Source organism: Corvus cornix, chromosome 6 (assembly GCF_000738735.6).
Source record: "Corvus cornix cornix isolate S_Up_H32 chromosome 6, ASM73873v5, whole genome shotgun sequence".
Classification (NCBI taxonomy): Eukaryota; Metazoa; Chordata; class Aves; order Passeriformes; family Corvidae; genus Corvus; species Corvus cornix.
This window is the reverse complement of record NC_046336.1, coordinates 24,185,499-24,212,768: the sequence shown is the minus strand read 5'-3', so window position 1 is coordinate 24,212,768 and position 27,270 is coordinate 24,185,499. Positions and strand designations below refer to the sequence as shown.

Below are 27,270 nucleotides of genomic sequence, written 5' to 3'. Positions count from 1 at the left end.
CTTTATCATGGGTGAGAGAGGTGCTTGGCCAGCCCAAGGTTCAACACTTAACATTTCTCTATGTTATTTTGCAATAACATTTCAGACAGCTAGACTTTACAAAAGCTAGCCTATTTCCTACACACACTGGCAACACCTCGCTTTTATTTAAATTTAGATATGGCACTAACTATTTCAAGCCATTTTTAAATTAACATATACACTATCTGCAAACAAACATTATTATAACATCACCTGCCAGTAAGAAAATCTGATCACTCCAAACCTCTGAAATCTTTAACCTGAATAATTCAGATGAACAGCCTTCATAAAGGAGACAACGCATTCACTGTCTGTGACTCAGCTCTGCAGAATTCCAGATGTCTGAACTCTCAGGGTCATTGACAGTGAGCAGAAAATGATGGGAGTGAGGTTTTAATTACATGAAAAGCAGACAAATTTGGCTACCAGCATATTTTCTTTGCTGAATTTACCTGCAATACTTTTTCCTCCCTTCCCTCCTCCTTTTGCAAGGCTAGGGAGCTTCACCGCGGAGCGTCACTCGCTGCCCTGCTTGTCATCACCCCACGAAGTACTGGAACAATGTAGCTCTCAACCTAACAGCCCTGTTAATCAAGAGAGCTACATGACTGCTTATTTCTCAACTCCCTTCCCATTATGTTGCACTTTCAATGAAACTCTTAACTAGCAGCAGTCAAGAGCACCCCCCCCTGCTGGCATCAGAATGAATTTTACCAATTCAATTTGCTGGTAGCTCAGAACTAAAAATGCCAGCTGATTGCTAGTTCAGACGGCTCCATGTTCAGCCACTTGTGCATACTTGAAATTATCTGAATGCAGTTTGAAGACTACAGCAGAAATTTTGTAATTAGAATTCTGCAATGTAGATGGTAATTTTTCCCCCTCAGTAACACACAAAGATCAGATAAACAGGAAGCAAATTGAGGAATTTTGCAACATGAATAGTGATCTGCCTCAAACAGAAAAAAAAAAAAAAAGGGTAGGAAAAGGAGGAAGAAATCTGTGATCTGAAGTCCTGATCTGATGAGACTCTTACACTTCAGTTGCAGAAGGGCTGCTTCAACAATAGAGACAATCAAAGCAAGTCAGGGAAGTTATATATATCATTAAGTAGTTTCTTGCTTTTGATGCTTGAAAACAGACATTAAGTAGGTTCTGCAAATGTAAGAGACTTTACAGAACCCTTGTATTCAAACTAGAGTTTTCTTAAAATGTATTTCCCACTCTATAAGGGCCATATTTTCAAAGTAAAACAAACCAGTATGCATGCCACGTACTTCTTGATGCTTCCTGCAACAGTGATGTAAATCATGCAGAGTAAGGGTATCTCCTCCTTTACATCCTCTTCCTCTCTGCATGTCCCTAACTAGCATAAACGTTGAAGAGAAGGTCACTATACTCAACCCTCTCCACTGAAAATTTTCCCAGAGAAAAAGAGGCAGGGATTGTGCTTTAATTAAACCAGCTGATCACTGGGTCACCGCAATACTATTGTCACCTGAGTTCTGGCACACCTTGAACAGTGATTTGGATGAAACATACACCTCTCATATGAAGAAAGTGACAAGGGAATTCCGAAAGTACTTTACTTTGGAGAGCAACACATCTCAAAGAGTTTTAAATAATGTTATAATTTCTGCAATGATCTGTTCCATTGACCTTAATTTTGAACTAAAGATCATCACTAGACTAACAAAGTTTAGGTAAAAAGGGCTTTAGGAGACCATGAAGTGAAAGGACACGCAGTAATAATGAGTTATTTGGTAGCACTCTGAGCTGCTCTGAAGCAGAGTGTTCTGTGCCTGCTGGCTGTACCCTGGCAGTACAGCACGTACACAGCCCTGGAGTGTTGTGCTGCTCTGCAAACACAAAGCTGTGTGTTTAACAGATGCGTGGAGAGGATGATGGGAGCAGAATTTCTTACACGTGAACTTTGTGCTCTGGAAGTCTTGGATACAAAGAGTAAATGTAACAATTCTAGGGGTCTCACTGGCAGCTGCAACCTCCCACTTTCTGGGTATAAATATGCTGAACTAACTCTTCCATATAATTAATCACATTCAAACTCTAATCTGACTAGAAATCTGATTTTTGGAATGTCACAGGTTGATTTTTGATTATGTGTGTACTTTTCTGCATTAAACCGAATGAATCCAGGCAAGCATGAAGTCAACGCAGCAGCAGCTGCATTTGCAGTCTGAGGCATCCCATTATGGAAACCTCCCATAATTCAGACATGCCATTCTTCTATTTTTTCTTTTTTAACATGTATGTCTTTTAGGAACCAATTATGTTCTTCAAAACATATCACACAAGCTAAAATAGATTCCTGTATTAGGAAAATGAGAGCAATTAGGGTTTTTTTCTCCTTAAAATGCAATTCAAAAGATTATTGTACTATTGTATCAGTATCATTAAAACATGAACATATAGCAGATACTTCCATCAGTTTATCATTGATGCTTGTTATTTCGGCAGCTCTCATCAGCAGTACAGAGATGTAGTAAGAACTACAAGCAGCACAAAAGATTTAAATGAAATCCATAACCTTTAGATGAAGTACAGCTAGGACTACAGCTTTGCTTGTTTGCTTGTTTTAATTTAAAAAGAAATATTTCTTTCACAAACACAGGTAAGTTTCCCACATCTGATGACTGAGGCAGTCCCCCTGTTTGGAGAGGAAAATCTAGAACATTAAGATTTGGGGGGAAGGGGAGGGAAAGACATTTTTAATTACTATTTCAATGACTGTTTCAGGATGGTTTTTTTGTGGAAAATCTGGGATAGGAAGTCTTTGAATCTTTTAGATGCAAAGAGAGACCCAGATCCCAGCCATGGTGGTTAAAAACCACAGCTTTCACTAGAGAAGCTCTCTTACATTCAGGGCTTTGACCAGGAGTCAGCCCAGGTGAGCACACCCCACTTACCTAAACTCCTCCTACTGTCCAAAACCATTGTAGTGCTGGATTCTAGTTTCTTAGACGAAGCACCTAGGTACAGCTACAGAGTAACTGCACACAGCTTTGCTTCTCTCACCCTTTTATCTCTTTATTAGACACACTGAAGAGCCCTAAAGAATGATAAACTCGGTGCCTTGTAAAGCTGAAGCACAGCAAGAGAACAAGGCAGTGCCTTTACGGTCCTTTGCTGAAGACAAGTCTGTAAATCTGTCCGTTTTGCTCTCAGCTGTCTCCTCATTTCCATTTTTGCTGCAGCACCAACACAAACGTTACCCAAAGCCTTCAATAAGATAATTTACATGTTAAACTGCTTGGCAAGAGCAGACCCATGGGATGAGACTACACTGGGCCTGAGAAGAGGCAGACATGAATGAAACAACCTGGGCCAAATGCTGACTGAAAGTAATTTGGATTGCAGTCTACTCTGAGGCATTCTTTCCTGAAAAGCTTTTGAACAGTATTTTGCTTTTGTCTCCCATACACAGAGATATAATTTAATTACTGTGTAACTTTTTGCTAAACATTACTGTTAAACATGACTTTTAGTATCCACATGGATTGGGAAATGATTAGGAGAAAAGTTAACCTGGGAGTGATTCAAGTTCTTTGATTTCTTTGCTTGGACTGATATCTGATTTGGCCAAACTAGGGTTATTTTTTTTTAACTGCTGTGTGGTAACTGAAGCTGTTTCTTTCAGGAGACTGTAAGGTAATGCCATTTACAGTACATTTTTAGAGATTTATATTCTTAAATTTATCAAGACTATCAGCCTTGCCATAATATAATCTAGTGCTAGAGTAAGAAATTTTTTCTATCTTAGGAAAAACACAGCTATGTCTGTTTTGTGGAAAGTGGAGGCTGTTTTCATCAGCTCCCCATAACATTATGGAAGAAGTAGTATTATATACAAAAGAACACCATATTCACTGCCATTTCGATAATTTATAGAATCAATGATTTCAATTATAATTCAGTTTCTGGCCTACAGACTGTCTATGTGATTTGAAAATAACTACTGTTGAAAAATAACACCTAGCTTTTCTTGGCAAGTTAGGAGAGATCTTATTGTCTCTGAGAAAGACCATAATTTGCTTGCATGAGTTCCATAAAAGCTGTTTAAGGGAACCTTCCCACAACCTGTAGCTTGCAAGAAACAAAAAAGATTCAAAGCTTACCCCTTTATTCCTAACTTATTATTTATCTGTTGAAATGTGTATTCTTTATAAATTTTATTACCCGCTCACTTAGGTGATTTTCTGTAATGGGTAAGCACAAAAATTTTAGCTCTAGAATTAGTGTCTGTCAGAACTGTTTGAACATAACAACATTGCACTGCTTTGCATTTTGGCCAGAAGAGGCACAGCTTTTGGGGCTTAGTTAATGAAAAAATATTTTCTATTTATAGCACAAGCCAAGGGTTTACCTATGTATCCTTGCCTCTTCGACAGTGTGCACTGCACAGAAATACCCTGTTTTATTCATAGGCCTGGACAGCATTAGCCTAATTTCTTTATCACAAAAAGAAATTATTTCACCTCTAAATGAGTAATCATTTAAAAGATCCTACTTAACAAATGCTAAGTATTTAACTACTGAAATGAACTTAACATACCTTTTAGGTACCTCTGGCAAAATTTAGCTGTTGTATCAAATCCTGAGCTTCTTCTTGAGATAAGAACATCATTCCTATTACATTGTATACAATGGAGCCCACAGTAGCAAACGTAACTCCAGGATTATAAAGTACTGCTGATATGGAAAAATTATCTACTGCAAATAGCCAGTATGTATATTGTGCACAGATTATTCTAAAAGAAAAATCACCAAGGAAAGACAAATACTAGACACGTACTACACATGTTGCTGTTCAACACATGCTGTCTAGCAAACTCATGAAATTTTCAAGTCACCAAGATTTCTCTAAGTGCTAGCATTACAATTTAAGAAAACCCTCTACAACAGCCTTCCATACATTCCATACATACATTCTATATATTATTATCAAAACCAGCAAATCCATAAATGAAGCTGGAAGCTCTTCTGCTATTGCCCAAGCAGAATATTTCTAAGATCATTCTTCTGCATCCAAGATGGGCAGCAGGAATAAAACCATCCAGGTGGTTATAAAGTGAACCAGGCATTACTGACAGTCCCAACACAAAGACGGTGTGTCAGGTAAACAGAACTACTTCTAAGAACCACTTCTTAAATTAAAGCTCAAGACTGAGCATATTTGTCCTTTATTAATAGGATTAAATCTAATTGGTTAATTTTTGCAAAAGACTACACATAAGACTTAAATAACATAAAGAATCTGTTGTACCTATGCATTGTACCTATGTTATGCCTATCTGTGATAATCTATTAAACTGGCTATTCATAACACAACAGATCTGTTTTGATGCTCTGTCATTACATCTGATGCATTTCAGTTTTGCAGTGTGTGAATGAATGGTTTGCACATTCCTGAGAGAGCCTGCTCCTCTGCATTCATGACATCCTAATATGTTTCAATTTGGGTTAGTATATATCATGTTATCCACTCTTAGGACGTGATCATTTCATATCCCTTGATGGTTCCAGAACAGTTTAGCATACCACTTTTTCCCTGGTCAGAGAGTTAACAGAACAGAATGTCATAAAAATAAAAAAATCATTCTCAACACTACAGAGGGGAAGCTTTATGAGCAAGCATTTTTTAGTATTTGTAGAATTTCTGAATTAAATGCCTTTAAGAACCACACAGCTTGAATGCAGTAATGATGGTAAAGATTACTTGCTTTAAAAAGTATATCCAAAAATACAGAAGTTTTAAGGGAATTTGATTTTGAAGGTCATTTTAAAGGCTGGCAAAATAAAACAATAATCCTGTTTCAGTGGTTGAACCGACTTTCATACTGATTTTTCATTTTTCTTTTAGCATAATCCTCACAAAGAAGGACACTGGTAAACCTTGTCAGCATTTAAAAAAATAGGCTCCTGATAGTACAGAACATGCAGCTAAGCAAACTGATGTTAAATTTACTCATGATATTCCAGTATTTCAGCTACCTTTCACTTATTTGCAACTTTCTGAATAATTTCTCTGAAAACAGCCTGAAGTTCTATCATGTTTGTTAAATGAAACTAAGATAAACCCCTTTTCCTGTAAGTGAATGACAAGCCTCAAAATCCACCTTTGTTAAATTATGAATCAGAAAATATTAATTTGAAAGAAATTATGCATGAGCAAGCTCAGATAGAAAGAATATCTATAAGGAGAAAAAAAAATTTAAAAAGGAGACCTTGCCCACTGTACTGCTAATGTATTAAGAAGATACAGGAAGTACAAACCTCTTGGGATACAACCATGTAGTTAAGTCTCTCTTTAATGGGAAGCAGGAAGAGGAAGAGGGATGTACACAGGAAGAAATTAAAGAATATCTTTCTTAGAGGGATTTTAAAATTAAGAACAAGAAACATATTCACTGCAGTTTATATGCATTCTGCAAATCCTGTGTATTTATCAAGCATAGAACAAGCCAACTTAAGTTCCTGTGTTATTTCCTTGTCAGGAATATAATGAGATTACAACATGTGATAAAGATGCTGCTGCCAGTCAGTCCTACACTGCAGATAGTTCTCTCCCACAACAAGCTTGGGAAAGGGGGACATGCCACCCTGTTCAGATTCCATGGAGAAGTAGTATGAAGCAAAGCAATACAAATGGCTCAAATATTAACATTAAGATTTTTTTTTCTTTCATCCTTGTCAGAAGAAAAACTGTATTTTCATTTCAATACACTGAAAACCACGTATTGTGTTTTACCTCACTAGTTTTCATGGAGCATTTCCTGCCCACTTTCTGTACACTCTGTGAAGAGTGAATCACTGGCAGTCAGACCTTATTCTGACCCTCCAGTTGGGCAGGGCTGAATATCTGCTCATGTAGAAAGAGAAGATTTAAACAGCAAGGAAGTCACAGGTCAGACTGACAATGTTCTAGCAAGGGGCTGCAGAGAAATACAGTGCACAGACTGCCCAATTATACTTGAGGTGAATGTGTCCTTTCCCAAATGCTAGGAAAGTTTTTAAAAAGTATAAATAAAATATAGTTATGGTCACCTTTGACATTATGTGCATTTTCTCATAATTGATGTTACAGATAGCTTTTACTTTAAAACAGTATTGTTAAATATTCTATCTCTGGACTTAAACATTTTTAACTTGCTTTATTTTATTTTTTTCTCTGATTGGAAGAATGCTATGCACCTCCTATCATCCTTGGATTTATTCTAACTTTTTGACATACAAATCTGAGGGATGCTATACACTGCAGCACACTAAGATGGAGCCATTCCTTAACATTTGGATTTCTGGCAACTAAGTCTCAGTCTTAATGTCTGCTTTATATATACCAGCTACACAGTGCATGAAAATAATCCATGTACTTCTGCCCCCCAACAAATACAATGACAGTCTCTTCCTCAGTCATTTCAGAATTTCTGTTTCTTTTGTGACTATTTATTTATATCAACTTGCTTGGCAAATTGCAGCGAGGCTTTTAAATCCTCCTGCTCAGTGACAATTTAATTCATCTAAAGTCTTGACTCCACATAACAATTTGGACTGCTGCTGCTGGGGGTATGGGAAATAAAATTTTCAAAACAAAAAACGCACACACAAATATGTGTTTTAATGCATTATTAATGAAGTTGCTTTAGGAACTACAGTGGTCTTAATAGAAAGTGAATGGAAAGAAAAGCACTGAAATCAATGGAACTGTTGGAATTAGTATGTCAGGATTAGACCTGCAGTCAATACATGTAAGAAAGTCAGCTGAACAGGTATGTCAGAAACACTGTTTAGCTGAAAGCACAGCATACTTAGAATAAAATGCAAGTAGTCCTTCAGCCCTACCAAAAATTCCAAAGGAAAACAAATGCCTGGAAAGTTCATTACTCTGTAAGAACACGACTCACTTTACAATTTCAAACCATGAGCATAACAAATAACCTAGCCTGTGCATTTTTAAGTCATCTAACTAAAAATGTTTAGCCCTCTTATGCTCTAACTTCTTGTTATTGCATTTTGCTTCCTGTTAAGCAATGGAGTCAAATAAACAGGTCTTAGGATCTGGCTTCATATATTTAAGGTAAAATGACAAAATTCCCTCAAAATGCAGATTCTGAAAATCAAGTTCCCTTGGCCACAAGAGAGTGAACACAGTACAAAACACAACAGGAGCCACAGTCACAGTAGGATGGACGTACCGTCAAACAACCCATCAGGCTCTGCTCAAATGGTCTCTGGAAGGCTCTGGGATCTCCACACCAGTCCAGGAGCTCTGTTGCTGCATTATGGAAGTTTGCTGGGTTCTGTAAGTGCTGGAAAGGGAAGGCAAAGCAGCATGGTAAATAACATACACAAAGGCTGACATGTTCCTTTCTACACCACATTATTGCAAAGTCTGGCTCTAGGAACAGCACGTAATTCAAAAGCAGGACTTTAAATTGCACAGTGAATGCAGAAAATCCTACTTCCTTCTTATTAACACTTACACAGTTTTCTGACTTGACTTCATTAGTTAGAGGCAAACTGTAGCTGAAATACCAGAGCTTCCCAAACTCTTTCCTCCACAGCAGCACCTCTCCCACCTGCAAATCATAATGGATTCTACTTGGAAATCAAAACTATCTGAGCCCCAGCTAAGGGAAATTTTAGTGTTAGGTTCAATGTCTTTGATGTGTGCTTATGCCCTACTGTTGTGACATGCCAGCACAGCACCTTCCAATAATCAAGATTTCAATCTTTGCTGCTGGCCAATGAGGCAAACATGACAGAGTCAGAAAATGCCAGTGACAGGGAGAAGCACACTCACTATACTGATCCTTTCTAGGAGCTTTGGTTTCCGTTGCTCGTGACATATCATCATGAGCAATTAGGGTCATTAGCTTCAGGATCATGAAAAATGGAGGGTTATTTCTTAACTGAAAATGTTTTCACATGCACAGAAGGCACGCAGACATTTCAGAGTGGAACCCTACCTCTCCTGAAGAGGGTGGCAGGATTTGAGAGGGAAAAAAAATCTGGTTCTGTTATGAAATTTGCATGGGCAATGGATTTTTTCTGACTATCACATTAATTTCTGTCTTTTTACTGAACAACCAGAAGTCCTGATTTTAGAGGCAGTTAGTAAACTTATCTAATACTATTGTTCACACTGTCATCCCTCACTGTCTACATTGCTGAAGTATTCCAACATTTTAGCAGGAGCAGAGGGACAGCACAGGAAAGAAGGAATTCAATTTTCATCAGTAATACTGCTAGTAAATTCTCCAGTTCTGGTGATGGTAGGTGTTTCAGTGAAAACTCCAGAAACAAGAAGAAAAGCGACTATTTAGGAATTGTTGGGGTTTTTTAAGTAGTGGTTTTCTAATTCTTAGAATTGCTGAGAAAAATATGAAAATGATATGAGTGTTTTATCTGGGAGGCGCAAATCTCAGGGGCGTAATTTTAAAAATATATCATTACTTTTAAATCAGTTGCATAATTTGGGAAAACGCAACTGCTCATTTCTAAGTATCTGGATGAACTACAACGCTTCACAACCTTTTTTTTCTCCTTTCATCCCCTCAATGCCTGAGTAGCTGCATATATTAGCATCATGACAAATGAAGGGGAAAAAAAGAATTCCTCCCTTGCCAGGTTTTCAGGAGTTCCCAGTCTGTGAGTTTTTGGATCACGTTACATTAAATAATTCTTATTCAATGAATGCTCTTGGTCAGAGGCCTTGTTTTAACATGAGATGACTGACATGCAGGGCACAGATTTTTAAAACAATAGCAGAATTTGAAAGAGCAGGCAGGCATTGTGCAAAGCAGGTTTCTTACCTCTGCTCTGCCAATATGGGTACAGCTCCCACCACCATCCAGTGAGAGCTTTACCTAGGCTGCATTTCAGAATTACATCTCTTTGCTGGCTGATTGTCTAATTGTTGGAGGAATCAAACGATTGTGTTTACAGATTAAAGGCAAGAATCCAAGTGAGTACATGTAAGAAGCCATATTTTAAGGCTTCACATAAAAAAAAAAAAAAAAATCCATGAACAGAGCCAGCAGTTTGGGTTATGAATCTTACAAGTAAAAGGGAAAAGGACGCTTTTTTGAATGCTTCACTTAAACCTCCAGAGAAGTGACTGCCCGACACCAAGTCTCTCAGTGAATACTGCTCCTTCCACAGGCCACTTTGATCTGCAGGGGAAACAGAAGTTGCTTCAAACCCCTCTACAACAGCACATGTAAGCTCTGCTAATATCAAATACACTATTTCCAGAAGGCAAGAGAGGCACATGAGCCGGTGAACAAATTGCACCATACTGAATACCTATTGTACTGATAGGACTTAGGTCACATCTCTCAGAAGGGAAAAAATAACCCAAACCAAAAACCCTTCCACAAAGAAACAACATAAGGAAGAATTCACTGAAAGCTATGCAATTCTGTATGTGAAACAGTTTTTAGTAACTCTTCCCTCCTTGTGGAAAATGAATTGAGATCCACTAATCAAAAGCCCTAAGTAAGAGCTACATAATATTTATTTTCACCAGTGTTGCTGCTTGCCAGCTACACAAGACATTTTCTACTAAAGCTGGCATCTTCTACTAAAGCTTACAACAAAATTTCCCCATTGAGAAACAGACACTATACCTGAATGAGAACAATTTTTACAGACACAGCCTAACAGATAAAAAGAAGGGTGCACCCTTATCCATACACTTAATTTTCAGTTTAGCACCACATGAGGGTAATTTCTACTTACCATAACACCCCAGAAAAACAGTAATTTTTTTCCCTGAAGTTTCAACATATATTAAACTTGTGCTTTCCTATGGAAGAAAAGTCTCCTACTTGCCTGTGCCAAAGTAGGGGTGACCTCAATGACTTGGTTTTAACTGTTTGTTCTGTAACCCTCCAGCAAGTTATTTCACTGCATTGGGACTGACCCCTGAGGTACACTATCAGAACTCACTTAAATACAGAGGGGATATTGAAATCCTGACTTCTTAAATGCAACGACCTAACTAAAACTTGTTTAGAAACTCACTGGGCAAGATAAGCAATTCTGTTAGTTCCATTACCCACTAAAAAACCCCAAAGAAAACATATGAAAAAGTCAGAATACCAGTGGGTTCTGTCTCTGTGGAGTAGATTTGAGTACTTTACAGGATGAGAGAAACAAAGAGAAGATCCAGCATGAACCAAAGCATGAAGGCAGGTGCAACTCTCCTTCCCCCAGTTACATAAAGAAGATGTTCCAAATGCCTACTGTGATTTTTATTTATTGACAACTTGAACACTGTACCTGGAGCAAAAAGCCCCAATGTCATTCACATCCTCAAAACAAAAGGCTTGCCTGAGAAGAATATTACATCTACTGTATTCATCAAACAGGAAATTAAAGAGATGTTCTCAGTTTTCGATCCAAGAACAGAAGTACAAAACAAAGCTTATGCCAGATCCATCCATCAGCTTTGTTGTGAAGCATTTTCCATGCATGGCTCTATCCTCTTCAACTGAAATTATTGGCAGCATTTTGACAGAAGCAAGGCATGTGCCTGAAGAGTCTTGTCTGAAACTGTGCTTCTTGTAAACAAGGGGAAAAAATCCACCTCATTAGTAGATGATTTAGAAAAAAGTGACAATGAACCAGATCTGGTTATGACATCTTGGTGTATCTTCAAAGCTATTAGTGAAGGGCCACCTAACAGCACCATGCTTGCAAGCAATCATGTTTTCAGCAAGTGGAGAGGATAAGTATGAATAAAATCTGAAGCAGAAATGAACAAAGCCAATGAGCTGAATGAAGCAGTTATTTACCAGATTGCTTTCAGTATCATTTGCTTTTCAGAAGACTATTAGCGAAACATGACAATTTCTATAATTGAAAAAATTCAGAAAATTTTCCATCTAATCATTTATAAGACCCCAAATCTAATATTCCTTTAGCCTGAATGGAACAGAAATCACAGAAACACTTAATGCATGTGAGCATATCATTGCAGGATCACCAGGTGATGCTCTAAAGGGAGAGTCTGAGTCTCAGAGTCATTTATATTTGATCTTGGAAGGAATCTTTTGTTCTTTGTAGGTCTTCAATTAACAGGCTGCTGTAAGGGAATAGAGAACAGCAAAAGACTTTGCTCTCCATTTTACTATGTCCAAGAAGAGTGAACTATACCAACAAAGCCCTTTTCTGAGGACTGCTGACATTTGGGCTGGATTCTAGGGAAGGCGGGAACATCTACTGCTGCTCATGACCACCTCTGGCTTAAATGCTCTAATTACATAAAGAACAGACCACCTTTGCAAATTTGTGTGGACACAGAGGCAGAGGATGCAGGTACAATAGGACCCAAGGCCATCAGATTCCACTGCAACTGTCTGTGTGCCCATTTCATGGTTTACTGCTCTGTAGCTGCCTGGAGAGAGGGCAACAACAATCACATTGAGAGTTACACACAACAGCTGATATGTGGCAAATTTTGGTCGCAACATTTCAAAATACAGCCACCACTTGAAATTGTTACTCCCTTCCAATCAGTGACCAAAAAGTCTTGATATACAATAAAAACTCTGCCATGGGCACAAAAATATAAGCTTCATTCCACATATGAATTTAGGCCCCTATGAGTTAAATAGGCATATACAATAAAGAACTTATTATTCAGAAGGATACTAAAGCATAAGTGAGTACTCTCAGTCATCTCACCAACAAAGTGGTGAAAACCACTTCCTGCAGTCCAAGATTCAATATGAGTTTGGAGACTGAAACCAATTATCCACATTGAAACATGGCAAGGACAATGGCCTTGTCTCCTCTAAATATAGAAGTCTGCAACCCATTTGTACACTTGCGTACCTCTGACAGAACAGTCTAGTAAGCAATGCTAGAATATCAGTCAAAATTAAGAACAATTACAGAGGCTTAATATTATCTCACACACATCAAGAAATGCTAACGTGACAGCAACGGTATGGAAAGTGAATCATTTAAACATGAAATCCATATGTTCCAGTTTGCTGCTATAGAAAACAAATGCTGAATTTCAATTTACAAATGACATCTCTGGTGGAGGGTTTTTTTCCTCTTTTCTGTGGAATACATCAGACTGAAGGCAGAGACCTAATTTGCCACAACTTAACCTATTCAAAATGAGATGTCATGCAAATAAGTTTTTGAGCAGCAAACTGCTTAACTATGCTAAACAAGCTATTGCATTTATTTACGTGATGTCGCAGCAAATTATGAAGGCTGACTCAAGTTGTCTGTTTGTTTTGCTGAGTTACGTCTGCTCTGTGTCTCACTCCTCGATTTAATTGAACTGCTGAAGATAATATAACTTATCACGCAGACATTATGCCATGTAGCTAGATTCTAGGTTAATTAACAGTAGCCTACAGTCACTGCATTTCTCACATGGTTAGCCACTTGGACCCTGTCTACTGTCTAGCTTCACTAATCAACGAGTCTGGGAATCTTACATCAGCGACACAGAACACCGGCAACACAGGGAGCTTTTCAGTGCACAGAAAAAGAAAACACAGAGAGATGTAGGTAGCCTTTTCTTCGCTCTGAAGTTAACCCCTTCCTACACACCATGTGGCAAGGCTGCACACTTGGCAAACATTCTGGTCCACCAGTTGGGGAAACTGAATCCAGGGGGCAGCTGCTCTCCTTCAGGACAGAAAGCCCTGGCTGCTGTTCCACAAGCACTGCCGACTAATGCAAGCACTGGATGCTGCCAGTCCTGGAAGGCTCCTGCCTCCCTCTGTCTTCTCCTGCCTGTGCCCCTGCACAGCACAAGAGGACACATGGCTGCCTGCACGATGAATTAGCCACATTCTACACTAACAATTTGAGCTGCACTGGCCCTCCAGGATGGCAGGCAGGGCAGGTCCTTGAACCTTAGCACTAGCAGGGGAGACAGCAGCAGTGTGAGCCACTCCATGGAAGGCTCTTCAGGAGCCATGGGAATGGGAACATGTTACATCATTTTTTCATACCAGTACTAGACTGAAAGCTGACCTAAGACTTAGGATACATTTTGTTGGTAATGCTGAGTCTTATGGTAGGTTGTCTCTGCGAGCTTCTTTGCCCAAACATGTACTTCCAGCAGTTTCAGTGCCTCAGACTACACTTGCTGTTCTGACTGTGATCTAACCTCCCAAATGCTGACTTTCAGTCATCACTCACAGGGAGACGTGACTCAAAGAAAGTGGCAGCAAACAAAAGGTAGGGCTGGGAAGATACCAGGACTCTGCTCTAAGCAGCAGCTTTGGACTAAACGCATCGCGAAACTTCTCCCAAAGGTGGAGCTGTATCATCAGTGTAAGAGGATGACACAGTTAAGTTCACAGCATAAATACTCCTGCCTCACAACACCCTCCTTTTTAAAAAAATAACTGTACTATCGATTATTTCAAGCCAGAGAAATATTTTGTTACTAATATTCCTCATTATTCTCCAAAACCCACAATGCATACAAAGAAAGGCACCAAAAGGAAACATGGATTTTTAGTATTCTGTACATATTTACTCTTGAGGTAATCCTGAGACTTCAGCCAAGTTTAGACAACAGGTTCATCTGTGTGCTCTCAAAACTTTCCAGCAGAAAGATTTTTTTACTTTGTCCAGAATTTCAAAGTATATAAAACACAGTATCAAGCCCATCTTTTCCAAATGATGAGCCAGATATTCAACATGACAAATTTTGCGGTGGCAAGAGGTGGTGGAATTTGAAATGCCTGTGTACAACTCTGAGGTTCACATGACTTGCTTGCTATTTTCAGCTGCAGCATGCAGGTTTTCAAGCCTTTCTTCACAACAATGGAAATTAAAATTCTCATATGATTGTAAAATCTATGAATTTAATAACAAAAAGCAGCTATCAAAATTTATATACAAAAATAACTATGCTCAAAACTATGAACAGAAATCATAATTCTTTTGGTGCTAAACTGATAATGACTGGTGAAGGAGCTGACCCACTTCTTCATGCCTATGGAATTTTCTAACTGTGGTGTGTATCTCACTCTGACCCTTGAGATGGGATTTGGTGGCCATGTGCTTTGGCAGATTCTGCCAGGCAATTCAGACTGTTTTTTGTCCATCTTAATGCTCATCCAGACCTGCCTGCAATTATGTGTAATGAAAATGCACTACTGTGCTGAAGTGGGGCGAAGAGGGGAGTAGGGAAGAATGGGACCTGGAAAGAGAAAGGGCAGAGAGAACTGAAAGAGATGACATGCCCTTCAACTTAAAACAACTCAAGTGCAGAATTACTGTGCTCCTGCATATGGGGCAAAGGGCCTTCAGCTCCCAAACGAAAACTAATCACCTCTCTTAAGAATGTAAGTAGGATGGCTGGTCAGCCACCCTTGCAGAGCATAACCAAGGGGAGACAAGGCTGGTCTCTGTGTGTTACTCAGTGCACAGGTACACTGCTACTGGACCTAAATTTGAAAGCTCACTCAGCACCATAAGACCTCCAACCAGCAGGAGCCATTTGCTTTCATACATTGGTTGAAGCTTTTTTACTCTAAACCCTGAGCAAGCTCTGTGAGTGAGCCCAATCATGAACCTGTCTCCTCCTCCTATGCAAAGACCTCTACTTCAGATCCCCATCCACCCAGAACTCTCCCTCTCCCTGGCATGCCCGCCACTGGCTGCCAGAGAGCTCCTGTACAGAAATACAGGACACCACCCAGGAATACACTTAAAACATAGAAAATGACGTAACCTGAAATAGGTGGTTTCTCTATCTTTATTTTTTTTACAGTCAACTGTGATTATACACATCTTGCCCTATCCATAAGCAGCCATACTCAGTATGTTAAAAACTCATCTGCAATCAATATTCAAAATAAATGGTCTTTTTCATGAGGATAGAGGGGAGTATTGAGCTATTTTCTATCTCTTGGGAGTGTGATTCTTGTTTATCTGGATATGGGTATAGATAGTTCAATTCTCTGCAGTCCCTTTCAATATCAAAGATTGTTTTATTTATCAAAAAATTAAAAGGCTCAAGCTGTGCATTTTGAATTCAGATAATCCCCCCCCCCAATTTAGTGTTTGTGAGATTGAGAGATCCCTAATTAATAGAATTATCTTGCACTTATATGGCTCATTCCATCGGAGGCTTTATAAATATTTTATTAGGCTCACATTTTGAGAGGTACTAGATACACTGAGAGTGAGATTAAGACCACGTTAGCCATTCCCACTTATAAAAAACAGAGCACACAGAGTCACCTTTGCCCCCTTTGTCCATTGCAGCTTCTTTTTAAAAATAAAACAGTAAATACTGAGCAAAGACCAGCACCTCTTTATCAGATGTTTAGCATCAAGAAAATACTGGGCAAGATCACATGCTAAGCAAATGAGAAAAAGAACAAATAAAAAATATGAGCATCACTGAACTGCAAAAAACCCAAGCTGCTCAGTTATGAGCTGTAAGGGAACAAAATCTGTATTAATGCAGATTTTCATAGATGCTTCTCTCGTACACTTTTAGTATAAAGTGTGTGTGTAATTCAGTACTGATTTCAGAAAAGGTGAATGCCTGGTAATTGAGCAGCCTTGTTCTGCTGTCTGGATCTCCTGTACCATGAGTTTTGCGAGGATGACTACACACCTATATGCATGTGCTGGAGCAAAGGAAAGATACTGCAACCTTGGCTTGTCCATTAGTTTTACAAAAGTGTAAGAAATGGATTTAACATCTGATCCTCAAGAACTATACATAGAAGCCAGAAGAGCTAAAACAAGAATCATTCCTTAACTCTGCTGATCAGAACTGCAACATTATCTTCCTACTCCAAACCATTCAGATCTGCGTAACTGCAGTACATTTATGATATACTTTGATAAAACTTTATGTTAAGTAAGGGAACATGCAGCAAATTAAACTTCTTTAGTCATAACCTGCTGTTCCACCCCACCCTCCCCTGCCCAGGAGGAAACTGTGACTTGGGGGTCTGAAGGCTGTGATCAGATCTGACTGAAAATGGAAATGGGGCAGACTAATGGCAGTATGTCTTTATGTTCATCTCTTGATGGTCCAATCTTTGTACCTTCCTTGCCCCCAGCACCTGGACTGCTATTATGTCAGCTGAGAGCAGTGGGAACAGGAGGGTTTACAAAGACTCCAAATAATCAAAGGGGCTGGAATTATTTTTCCTTAAGCATTCACAAACTGATTTTACAGGATAAAAGTCAAAAGACAAAGGTAAAACTGTTTGCTCTTTCTCCAAGGCCATGCTCAGCCATGCAAGGCTTTAAATTTGCAATTACAGCTCAACAGAATTACGAAATCAGTTTGCCTAACCAGTTCACTTGCTCTTCTTGGCAAGTGGAACAACCCATTTTCCATTAGTATCTCCCTACTATACCATGCAAGCATGAGATGTCTCTATGCGACTACAGCAACAATGCTGAGCCCTATCATTCCAACAGACATTGCAATGATACAGGAGCTTTCTTCTCTAATGCCCTCGTGATATTCAGTCAGAAGTTTCAGTCCTAAATATCTCAACATATCAAGGAGTTAATTTTCTCAAAGTGGTGGCCATACTCTTTCTGTTAGCATATCACTGCACTATTAGAACAATGCTTAATTATTACAATAATATTTACGTAAATTGTTAACAGATTTTATTGTTTAAAATAGGCTTATTTGTTCTAGACTTGCTTACCTGATGTCTTGACAAAAAGAATATCTACTTTCACAATGTGTTTTAGTAGAAGATTAAGTGAAGGACTCAGGCAAAGTGGAGTGTCTATATAAATATTTCAGTGTTATGAACCATTTCATAATTTGAGGTACATATCACAGCCTTATGAAAAGTTTGGGTTGGTGGTTTTCTTTCATGCAGTTCTTGCCTTATCAAGGTATTTTAAGAACATTAAAGAATTATCACATCATCCCTTTACTGGAAGATTATTGTCAATAGCGAATTCTCTAAAAAAGAAATAACCCCACCCAAGAGCATAAAGTGAGTTGATAGCAAGGGGGGAAAAAAACCCCACCAACTCCTCTGATTTATGTACAGAATCAACTTCTAAAATTTAATTAAAATAGATACATTTATTAATTTTCTAAATTTCAGGAGAATAAATTCACTGATTTTGAAAAATAACCAATAGTCTTCAGTATACTCAGTTGAACAGCAGCACATTTGTTGGACGTATTTTGTTTTCCAATAATTTTTTTGACTCATTTGAGTAATTTACTTACTTATTGAGCTTTTAATAGCACTTTTAATTAACTGATTCAACCTTTATTATTTTAATCTCTTAATCTATGCAGAGATAAAATCTCAATGTGACTACTTAAAATGACAACTACACAAACTGATACCCCTGTGGAAGATGTAGAATTCACATGACCTATTCTCACAGGTTCTACCAGCCAGCTAGGCATTACTAAGATATTTGCAAATCAAAAGGAAAAATGCTTCCCCAGACAGTTTTTCGTTTACAAAACTGCCCATAGCACCTGCTGTGCGACCTGCCCACGTACAATATGTTACTGTACAGAGGCAAGAAGGAGTGAGCACCAGCAGTGAAGAGACTCTTCCTTCACGAGATGATGCCAGAGGTCTGCACAGCCGAAGGCTCTTGATATTAACAGTACTTCAGCCACTACAACTTTTCTGAGAACACCTGCTTTTACAAATGGTAAAAATGGTAAATGGTCCTTATGTGCAAATGCTCTCTAAGCCATACCTCTATGGATTTGCTGTTGCACACAATAGTGGCAAGTCGAGTAGCAAACGCATATGCAAGAAGGAAGAGCCAGAAATAGCAGGACATAAGTCAGAGATGTCACCAGCTGTGTCACATTTCCACTGCAGAGTTTGACCCAGCTGCTGACAAAAAGGACTTCCTATGCTCATCTGACACCAAGGTGACATCATAGACTCAACTTACAGATTTCTAGAATTTTCAAATATTCATCCTTATTTACCAAAAGACAATTGTCTTTTGGTAAATGAGGTAAAACAGGCCAGATTAATTTGTTGCACAGAAAAGAATAAAATTATACTAAATCCTATGGGTACTGGAGGTTTTCTGTGTGAGTTCAAAATGCGCATTTTCCATTTTGAAATGGAAATACTAAGGATACTAGCACGACTAATATTAAGAGTACTAAAACCCCAGTCCTTGAGGACAGGTGCTCCAGTAAAGCAGCAGAACTGGGAATGGGAAAAGTGAACCTGCCAGAACTTTACGAATCTGCCTCACAACACGATGGGTTATATTCCACCCACTGGAATCTTGTCAGATAAACAAACCAGACAAATACTGCAAACAACAAGAAAGTGCTTTCTTCCCCTCCCTACCAGAAGTACTTCTAGCAAATTGCCTCTTTGCTCTTTCCCTTGCAGCTTCCCTACCAGGATGAAGGATCTAACAGAGCAGGAATGTTGACTGACAAGTCTCTAAATGGAGTAGAGGAGCCAGGAAAACTGGTCTGCTGACAGTTTTTCCTAAACATACTTAAGTCTAGCAGAGGAATATTCCATCACAGACTGAGCAGAAAAGCAGACAAAGGACTTGCGGCTATAGGCCTCAAAAAAAAAGATACAAAAAAAATGTAGCTACTAACACAGCATTGATGGACCATTTAACCAATAAACTGTAACACCCGAGGCCCATCAAATGTCTTTTTATGGAAAAGGTCTTTTTCCCCTTTAGCCTCGTTATTTCATATTTAGCTGCTAAAACCCCCTGTAACACTTATATAGAATACCAAAAAAAGTATGTTCTAAATAAATGCACTCTTCATATGAATACTTCTAATTTTCAAAGTTCTTCAAGAATGAAAGTTTCATGAAACTACTGTGGGCAGTTTTGTAAGCATATGCAAATGAAAAAAATGTATGGGAAGCATTTTTCTTTTTATTAAAATCTTTTTAGCTGTAATTTCATACCAGTCCTTCGTAACCAGTCCAAAATGCACTAAAAATGATACGTTTAGGACTGCTTAGCATTTACATGAGTCTGCAACAATAACACTGAACAGCAGAACAATTAGTTCAAACACTTCAGCACTTAAAAACAGTTATGTAAATATACAAAGAATTCTATTTCCCCTGAATTGCAAGCTACCAAAAACCTAGCTGCTGAATGATGAAAGAAATGGGCTTGCTTGTTTCCAATTTGAGCAAGAAAATATCAACAAAAACACACAGCAATTACAACTTTTAGCATATCTCTCTAAATGGCTGGGTAGGCACTAAAAAGCATTGCTAGGCAGCAATTCAGCAAGCCTTCTGGAAGGAAAGAGGGGAGAGATGTTAATCGGTTTCTGGAAATCAGCTATGTGATGTGTGTCTCCAATTAAGTGGTGATCCAGCATCATTTGATGATACTGCTCAATGTGCCCTAATATACCATGACACAAGCAGCAGAAACAACTTTCTCTGTTCCCACCACGATCTAATACTTTTGACACCAGAGAGCCTTTTCACACTTCCCCTTAACCTGTTACTAACATTTCAGCACAGCTTTTACAGAGCCTAACAACTGTGCTCAGCACGGCAGGAAGATATCACACACTCCTTCTGAAAGGGGTGGCTTCCTTGTAACTTAAATACAGAAAGATTTTTTTCCATCTTCTTCTTTGCAAGAATTTCAGAAGAAACATACAGAAACCTCACAAAACTGCCTGACAAGCAAACAGGCACAAAAGATAGAAGTCCCTAGATTAAAGTTCTATGTTTTTCAAGTAGACCCATTAGAGTAAGAGTAGAGAGATGTTAAACCAACCCACTGTTTTCCCCTGGCATTTGCTTCCATCACCTAACAAAAGCAATGGGCAGCGTCTGGTTAAAGCCACACCTCTGGACTGCTATGAAGAATGCTTTAAGAAACCCAGTCAATTCTTTACTGGGATTTTCTATGCAGCAGAAGCCAAGCTGGCTCCTTCAGAAGGCTGTGCCTGGGCAGCAGGCAGCAAGGAAGCTCTCAAATTCAGCTCCGTGCCTGCCTGAGCCAGCTCCTGCTGCCCCACAGCTTCGCGGTGGACATTGTGCCAGAGCCACCTGATCCACGAGCCCTCAGCAGATAAACAGATTATTACTGCAGCCTCAAATATGGCAGGGGATTCCCAGGGGCTATCAGACCTTTGCTTTGCACAAAGGTAATTTTGTGGTTTTGTTTGTATGGACAAAGACTTAAAGAAAAAAGCCTGTGCCCTGAACATCCAGCTCCCTTCAATGTACCCTGAAGAGTCTCCTGTGTCATGACAAACTAATTGCACGTGTTAAGGAAAGCCTGTTACTTTGGCTTTTTCCACTGTACATCAAAAAAGCTATGTTTGATTTTAAAGCACACACACTTACAAATACTGAGGGAATCAGCTACAAAGAGACCACACAAGCTGTTCCAGCCTTCCACAGAAGTCTAGGGTTTTTTTAAGCATAAATACACAGCCACCTCTTCAGTTTGCCCTTTCATCTATTCTGAAACACTTCTTAACACACACTTCATTTCCTAACTAGCTGATCATATACAAGTTTTGGGTTTGTAGCTTTAAAGCACTAAAAAAGGTGAAGATAAAACACAACCTTGATCCTGGAACAGAAGTCAGCAAGGATATTGTGGGTGTCTCACAAGTCACAAAGCTGGGAAGAAAGAAGCCTGTCCTGACCCTGTGCTGAAACCTGATCTAGTTAAAGAGGCACATGGATTACCATTTATAGCATTTCTCAGGGGCTGGAGTGAGGGGCAAGGAGGGCGGCAGACAGCTCTCAGTCTGGCTGCAGGAGCCACTGGCTGCCAGCAGGGTTATAAAACCAGTAGATGCTGGGCACCAAGGAAGGATGGTTTTCCTCCCCGTGTTGCAGTGCACCCTCCACGCCACTGCTGTGTTAACCACCCCAAAAGCACATGTGTGCTCAGGAGAACAGCAGCAGTGTTTTTTTCACAGTCTGGGAAAAGAGGATGACAGACGAGACCAGGAAGAAAAGGCAGACGTATTGTTGTCTGACCCTGCAGTTAATCCCAGATTAGGTGAAGATACATTGATACGGCCATGCAAGGTACTGCTTTGCTCCCAAACCCAACATGCACGGAGCAGTGTGTGGGCCAGTTCTCAATGGGTGAACTGGAAATTACTCTTTCTAGTATCAGCCAGCTAATGACCTGTCTCAAAGGACAAGGTAAATGTCCTCAAACTGGAAATGTATGACCCTGTGACAGGGAGGTGAGTGTCTTCCAAAGAGGTAAAGTAAGTTTCTGTCCCTTTCTGCACCATGGCAAAGATAACAGCACAAGATTTTGGAACTGTGAAAAAGCAAACAGCAGTTTTGATGCTACTTTCTACAACAAAACAATTTTTTTTTTTAAACAATCAGTCATTACTCCCCAACAAAACTACATGTAGTGCCACTCTCACAAAAAAAAAGCTTTCTGAGATATATTTTTGGTGTTCAGCCACTATCTTGGTTAACTACAGTTTTTCATGAGTTGACAACAAGAGTTTTCTTCTTCCTCTCCTCTTCTTTTTTTGGGTCTGAACAGAATGGAGAAACCATGAATTCACAAGCCTTCCCCAGCAGGATAGCTCCTTTTCAGGCATTCTTTGAGCTCTGACACAAGCATGCCCCTGCTCTACCAGAAAACCCCAAGCTTTCTTCCAGGATCAAAGAAAACAGAGAGTGTTAAACAAATGCTGGGCAGCCTGACCTTCCTCCCTTCCCCTGGCCTTCATCACTGAAGAAATATCCAAGCTGCGTATGCAAAACAGCACTATGTATAAATGAAGTTAGTGGTTTAACTGACAGAGTACCCATTACATAGGCAAAATTATCTCTTTAAAACTTTAAGAAGTGTAATTTGATATTCTCTTATCTAATTAAAATAATATAAATTATGTACAGAAACTGACAGCTCTAGAAAAAGGAGCTGAGCAGCATCCTCCATTTGTCTTCACTTGATGTAAAGGTCTGTTCTTACAGCTAGAAGGTTAAATTGCAGAACAATTTAACCTTCATTCTTCATCCTATAGGCTAGGATGGCCAAAAAGGACACCGATTTGTACCAGTCAAGGGCATGTTTTTTCTGAACCAGATAGTTGTTCATAAGAAACTGGGATGAAATTCTCAAACTCATATTTTCCTCAGGCCTCTAAAGGGCCATTAGATGCATTAACTTTCACTGCAGAGTGATGAAAGAGAGAGACACCACAGAGAAAGGCTGGATTATGACCAGCAATTCCGCAGGAAAAGATTCCTATTTCTGTTCCTTGACCTATGAACTAGCTTTGTTTGATTTATTCTGAAATCCTCTCTTGCAAAGGAAATATGGAGAGAAAAATCATCTGGTTTAGGTGTGAGCTGTATTCTTTTTTTATATCACCCAAAGCATCTGCATGGTCAGACTTGCAAAAACCCACATATTTCTGCATTACAACACATTCTAGAAAATATAAACTTCCACTAATATCTAGGCAAAGCTGTAACAACATAATGATGGAGATTGATAAGAATAAGAGAAGAGAAGCATATTCTTATAGAATCAAAGAATGTATCGAGTTGGAAGGGACCTCTAAGTATCAATAAGTCCAACTTCCTGCTCCTCACAGGACCACCTAAAATTAAATCCTATGACTAAGAGCATCATCTGGATATTCCTTGAACTCTGACAGGCTTGATATTGTGACCACTTCCATAGGTAGCCTGTTCCAGTGACTGACCATCCTCTCAGTGAAGAGCCTTTTCCTAACACCCAGTCTGAACTTCCCCTGACACAGCATCATCCCATGTTTCTGTGTCCTATCGCTGCTCTCCAGAGAGGGATCAGCACTTCCCCTTGGCTGCTTCTGTTGAGGAACTTGTAGTTAAGTAAATAAATTTAAAAATCCAGAGCTACTGGTCCAGTACCACCCCCATGCTCATCTTTTACCAGTTCCTTTGATTGAGGGTGCTTGTGTCTACAATACAAATCTACCAACACAGAAATGCTGTGCTGCCTCAAGAAGCAATATGCACATGCCCTAGGGCACAAGTAAGCAGGCAGGTTTTTAACTTGGTTAATACAAATAAAAAAACTAAAACAGCAGAACTCTGCTGTGACCTGTTGTGACAAAGAAAACTGCTCAGACAACAGTGAAAAATTATTTGGGAACATAATTTCATGGAATATCAAATTTCTGTTTTTCCAGCGTAATTCAGAAAATTTCAACCAGTCTGAAGAGATGAACTTTGGAGGTCATCTCCCGGATCCAGATGGGATCTTCAAAATATCTCTGTGCAGCTTGCATTTATGCATCTGCTTGCTGCATGCATGCATTGATTTAGAGATAAACACAGGAAATAGACCCATGAAAAACCATTCTCTTGCTTACCTCCTCTACAAGGACCATTCCTATGAAAATTCTGTTACGATTGTTGCATGTGGACGAGAACATATGTGAGGGGAGAATACACACTGCCTGCAACCCTAGAGAGCAAAGTTCACTGAGAAGGGTAAAGCAGGGAAAGATGATCTCTACTCATCCTTGCCTTTGTAGTTTCACTTGGTTATAAAAGCATTTGCAAGCACAGTTACAGTGGGGAAATCTGTAAATGAGACATAATTCACTGAAAGGCACTGGCATGTGAAGAGCCCTTCATCTTCACAAACAGATGCTTCTGAAAATTTTACCTTGCAAACAGAAGTTTTTACAGTCTCCATGCAAACTGATTAAGCAGCACTCTGAGCACTTGGAGGCATGCCAACCATCCAAGTTCTGAGTCTCCAGGCAGTGCAGGTCTCAGGTCAGCTACTGGATTAAAATCAAAACTGGCCCGTCAGAATTGTGGATTACTGTGCTCAGAGCACTAGAATGACAGTCACCTGCTGTGACCCTCCAGGCCGAGCTGGCAGGATGAGCACCACTCTGCTTCCAGCTGAGACAGATTTGTTCAGTCTCCAGGCTGAAGATTTCTTAGAAAGGTGTGAGGGAAAGTCTGGCTTTTGAGGTTAATAGACCAGCTCTCACAGCAGATATTCTCTTCAATGAGATTACATTGTCTCATTCCTTCCCTCTGAAGGGCAAGGACAGTCATTAAGCATCAGGTAACCGCAGTGCACAACACCTGCCACAAAACACCCAACCCTCACTTGGCAGCAATGACCTCCACCTTCAGCTTACCTGTTTTATGCACTGCAGCCGGTCATTGGTCTGCTGTATGTGCCTGTCCATAGAATTCATTTTGATTGTCTCTACTTTCTTCTACCTGAAAGCCATTAAAATCCCTCGATCTGCAAGACAAAAAGGACAATAAAGATCACTGAACACAGCTGATACACTTCCACTACCTGAACAATTGAACAGAGCTGCTTGCAAGAAAATCCTGAGCACACTGTGAGATAAAATAATAATAATCCCAATAACAATGACAGCCTGGCTTTTGCAAGGACAAGGGCATGGGGATTCTTCCTAATCTTCCTCTGAGAGAAAATACCTCCCATAAATATTAAATGAATCAGCTACAGCAGAGCATTACATGGCCAAAAATAGCACAAAATGTGTGTCCTGAAGAATTTGGATTTCTGGATTGGAAATAAAACTAACAAACACATTTTGGATTCTCCTCCAACTAGCAGATCTATTTCATGAGTCCTTGAAATGGCCAAATGACAGGGCAGGAAGGACTGGGATCCACAACTCAGCCCAGACTTTAAGAATGACAAATGTCCAGATGCACAACCTAGCATATATGGAATAGGCCTGATCTTCAGAGCAAAGGGCTGAGCAGTTCTTGCCTTCCAGAAAAATCGTGTTCTTTCAGGTATCTATAGCTGGACAAATTACTTGTTACTTCTGGAAAAACACATCCTGCTGTCTTTAGGTCCATCTCTTCACAAACAGTGTAACTTAAGGCAAATTAAAGATTCCTGTGACTTTAAGAAAAAATAAATCTAGAAAATAAAAATTAAGGCTCAGAGTAGTGTTTGGAGTTTTAATTCATGTTGCTATAGCTGTATGAAATCATAAAATGAAAGCTGGCAGCAAGTTCTAATCTGAGATCTAAAGAGCTATAGAGATCTAGAGACCTAGGCCCACCACTGATGCACATCATGCTGAGTTATGTTTGTGGACACAGCTTGGGATGCAGGGACAGCCAGAATGCCCTTCAGACTTGGACTAAGACACTAAAAGTACAAGTAAGGGTAAGCAAGGTCCTTGGTGTGGGTTTGTATTTCACCAGGCCTTTTCCACCCATTCGCCCTCTCTGGCCTTGCCCTTTGATTTTCCTGTAGTAGCAGAACAGCAGATCATAAAGACACCATAAACCAACAACTAACCAACTGTTTCAGTCAGTAATTCATATTACTGAATGGTTTGCACCATGACTTCTACTTATTTATGTTTTGAGTACAAGCACATGGGACTCCAGCCTGTACTTAACGAGCTAACCAGATTTAAGTGTTTTTTTTCTAGAATTCACCTCTCAGGGACACAGAGATGTTTCACATATATATGTATATGTGTGTGTGTATACTCTGCTGTTTCAGTCCCTTTCATGGCATCTAAAATGGAAAATAAAGCGTAGATACTGCACATTTGGTACATGAGAAACATCTTTGCCTAAAATTTCCATATCCTTTTACCAGAGAAATCGGTACACTCTAAGAAGTTATATCCTTACATTCATGAACAATGAGTGAGCACAGAAATATATCCCCAAATGCCCTATTTATACCAAACTTTATATAGCACAAGCAAGGTCCCAGTCTTGCACAGAAACCTCTCCTTCATGAACCTCTTCAGTGGCACTGAGTGGTTTTTTGGAACACTGTTCAGGACAAAACTATTTTCCACTCCCTCCATACACATAAGAGACAGCAAATTTTTCAGATACTTGTCTTGTTAGAGAAGCTGGCTGTTCACCACTTCTGGTACACGACTCAACAGCTCTTCAGTTAAACAATTCCCGCACTGTCCATACTCAACCCCCTTGAGGGGAAGAATGCTCCCTGTGATGGGAACCTTGACTACACAGCTCTCACAACGAGACAGACTCCAGACCATGGATCCACGCACATCCCACACACCCAAACTGCCGGAGATTTCTGTACCTCGCTGATAACATTCTTTCATGGCTCCTGCTGGATTAGACTCAGGGGAAGAAATCTTTTCTGCTAGACAACTAAATGAGGTCTTATAACAGCAGCTCAAGCTCCTCACCTCCACACTCTAGACACAAGAGGGCTCAATAAAGCATTCCTGTCAATAAATTATAACAGAAGAGC

The 27,270-nt window shown here is 39.5% G+C and overlaps 1 protein-coding gene across 7 annotated transcripts in view; it reads right to left on the bottom strand.

The window, feature by feature from the left end:
* The window catches only part of ZMIZ1 (zinc finger MIZ-type containing 1), a 293,577-nt gene that overhangs the window by 131,567 nt on the left and 134,740 nt on the right, over positions 1 to 27,270 (bottom strand). For all 7 annotated transcript variants that reach the window (XM_019293446.3, XM_010412904.4, XM_010412908.4 and 4 more), the window contains 2 exons: positions 25,166 to 25,275; positions 8,235 to 8,348 (listed from right to left, as the gene is read on the bottom strand). In XM_019293446.3, coding sequence (XP_019148991.1) covers positions 8,235 to 8,348; positions 25,166 to 25,225 — 174 coding nt within the window. In that variant the 5' untranslated portion in view covers positions 25,226 to 25,275. The remainder of the gene's footprint in view (positions 1 to 8,234; positions 8,349 to 25,165; positions 25,276 to 27,270) is intronic.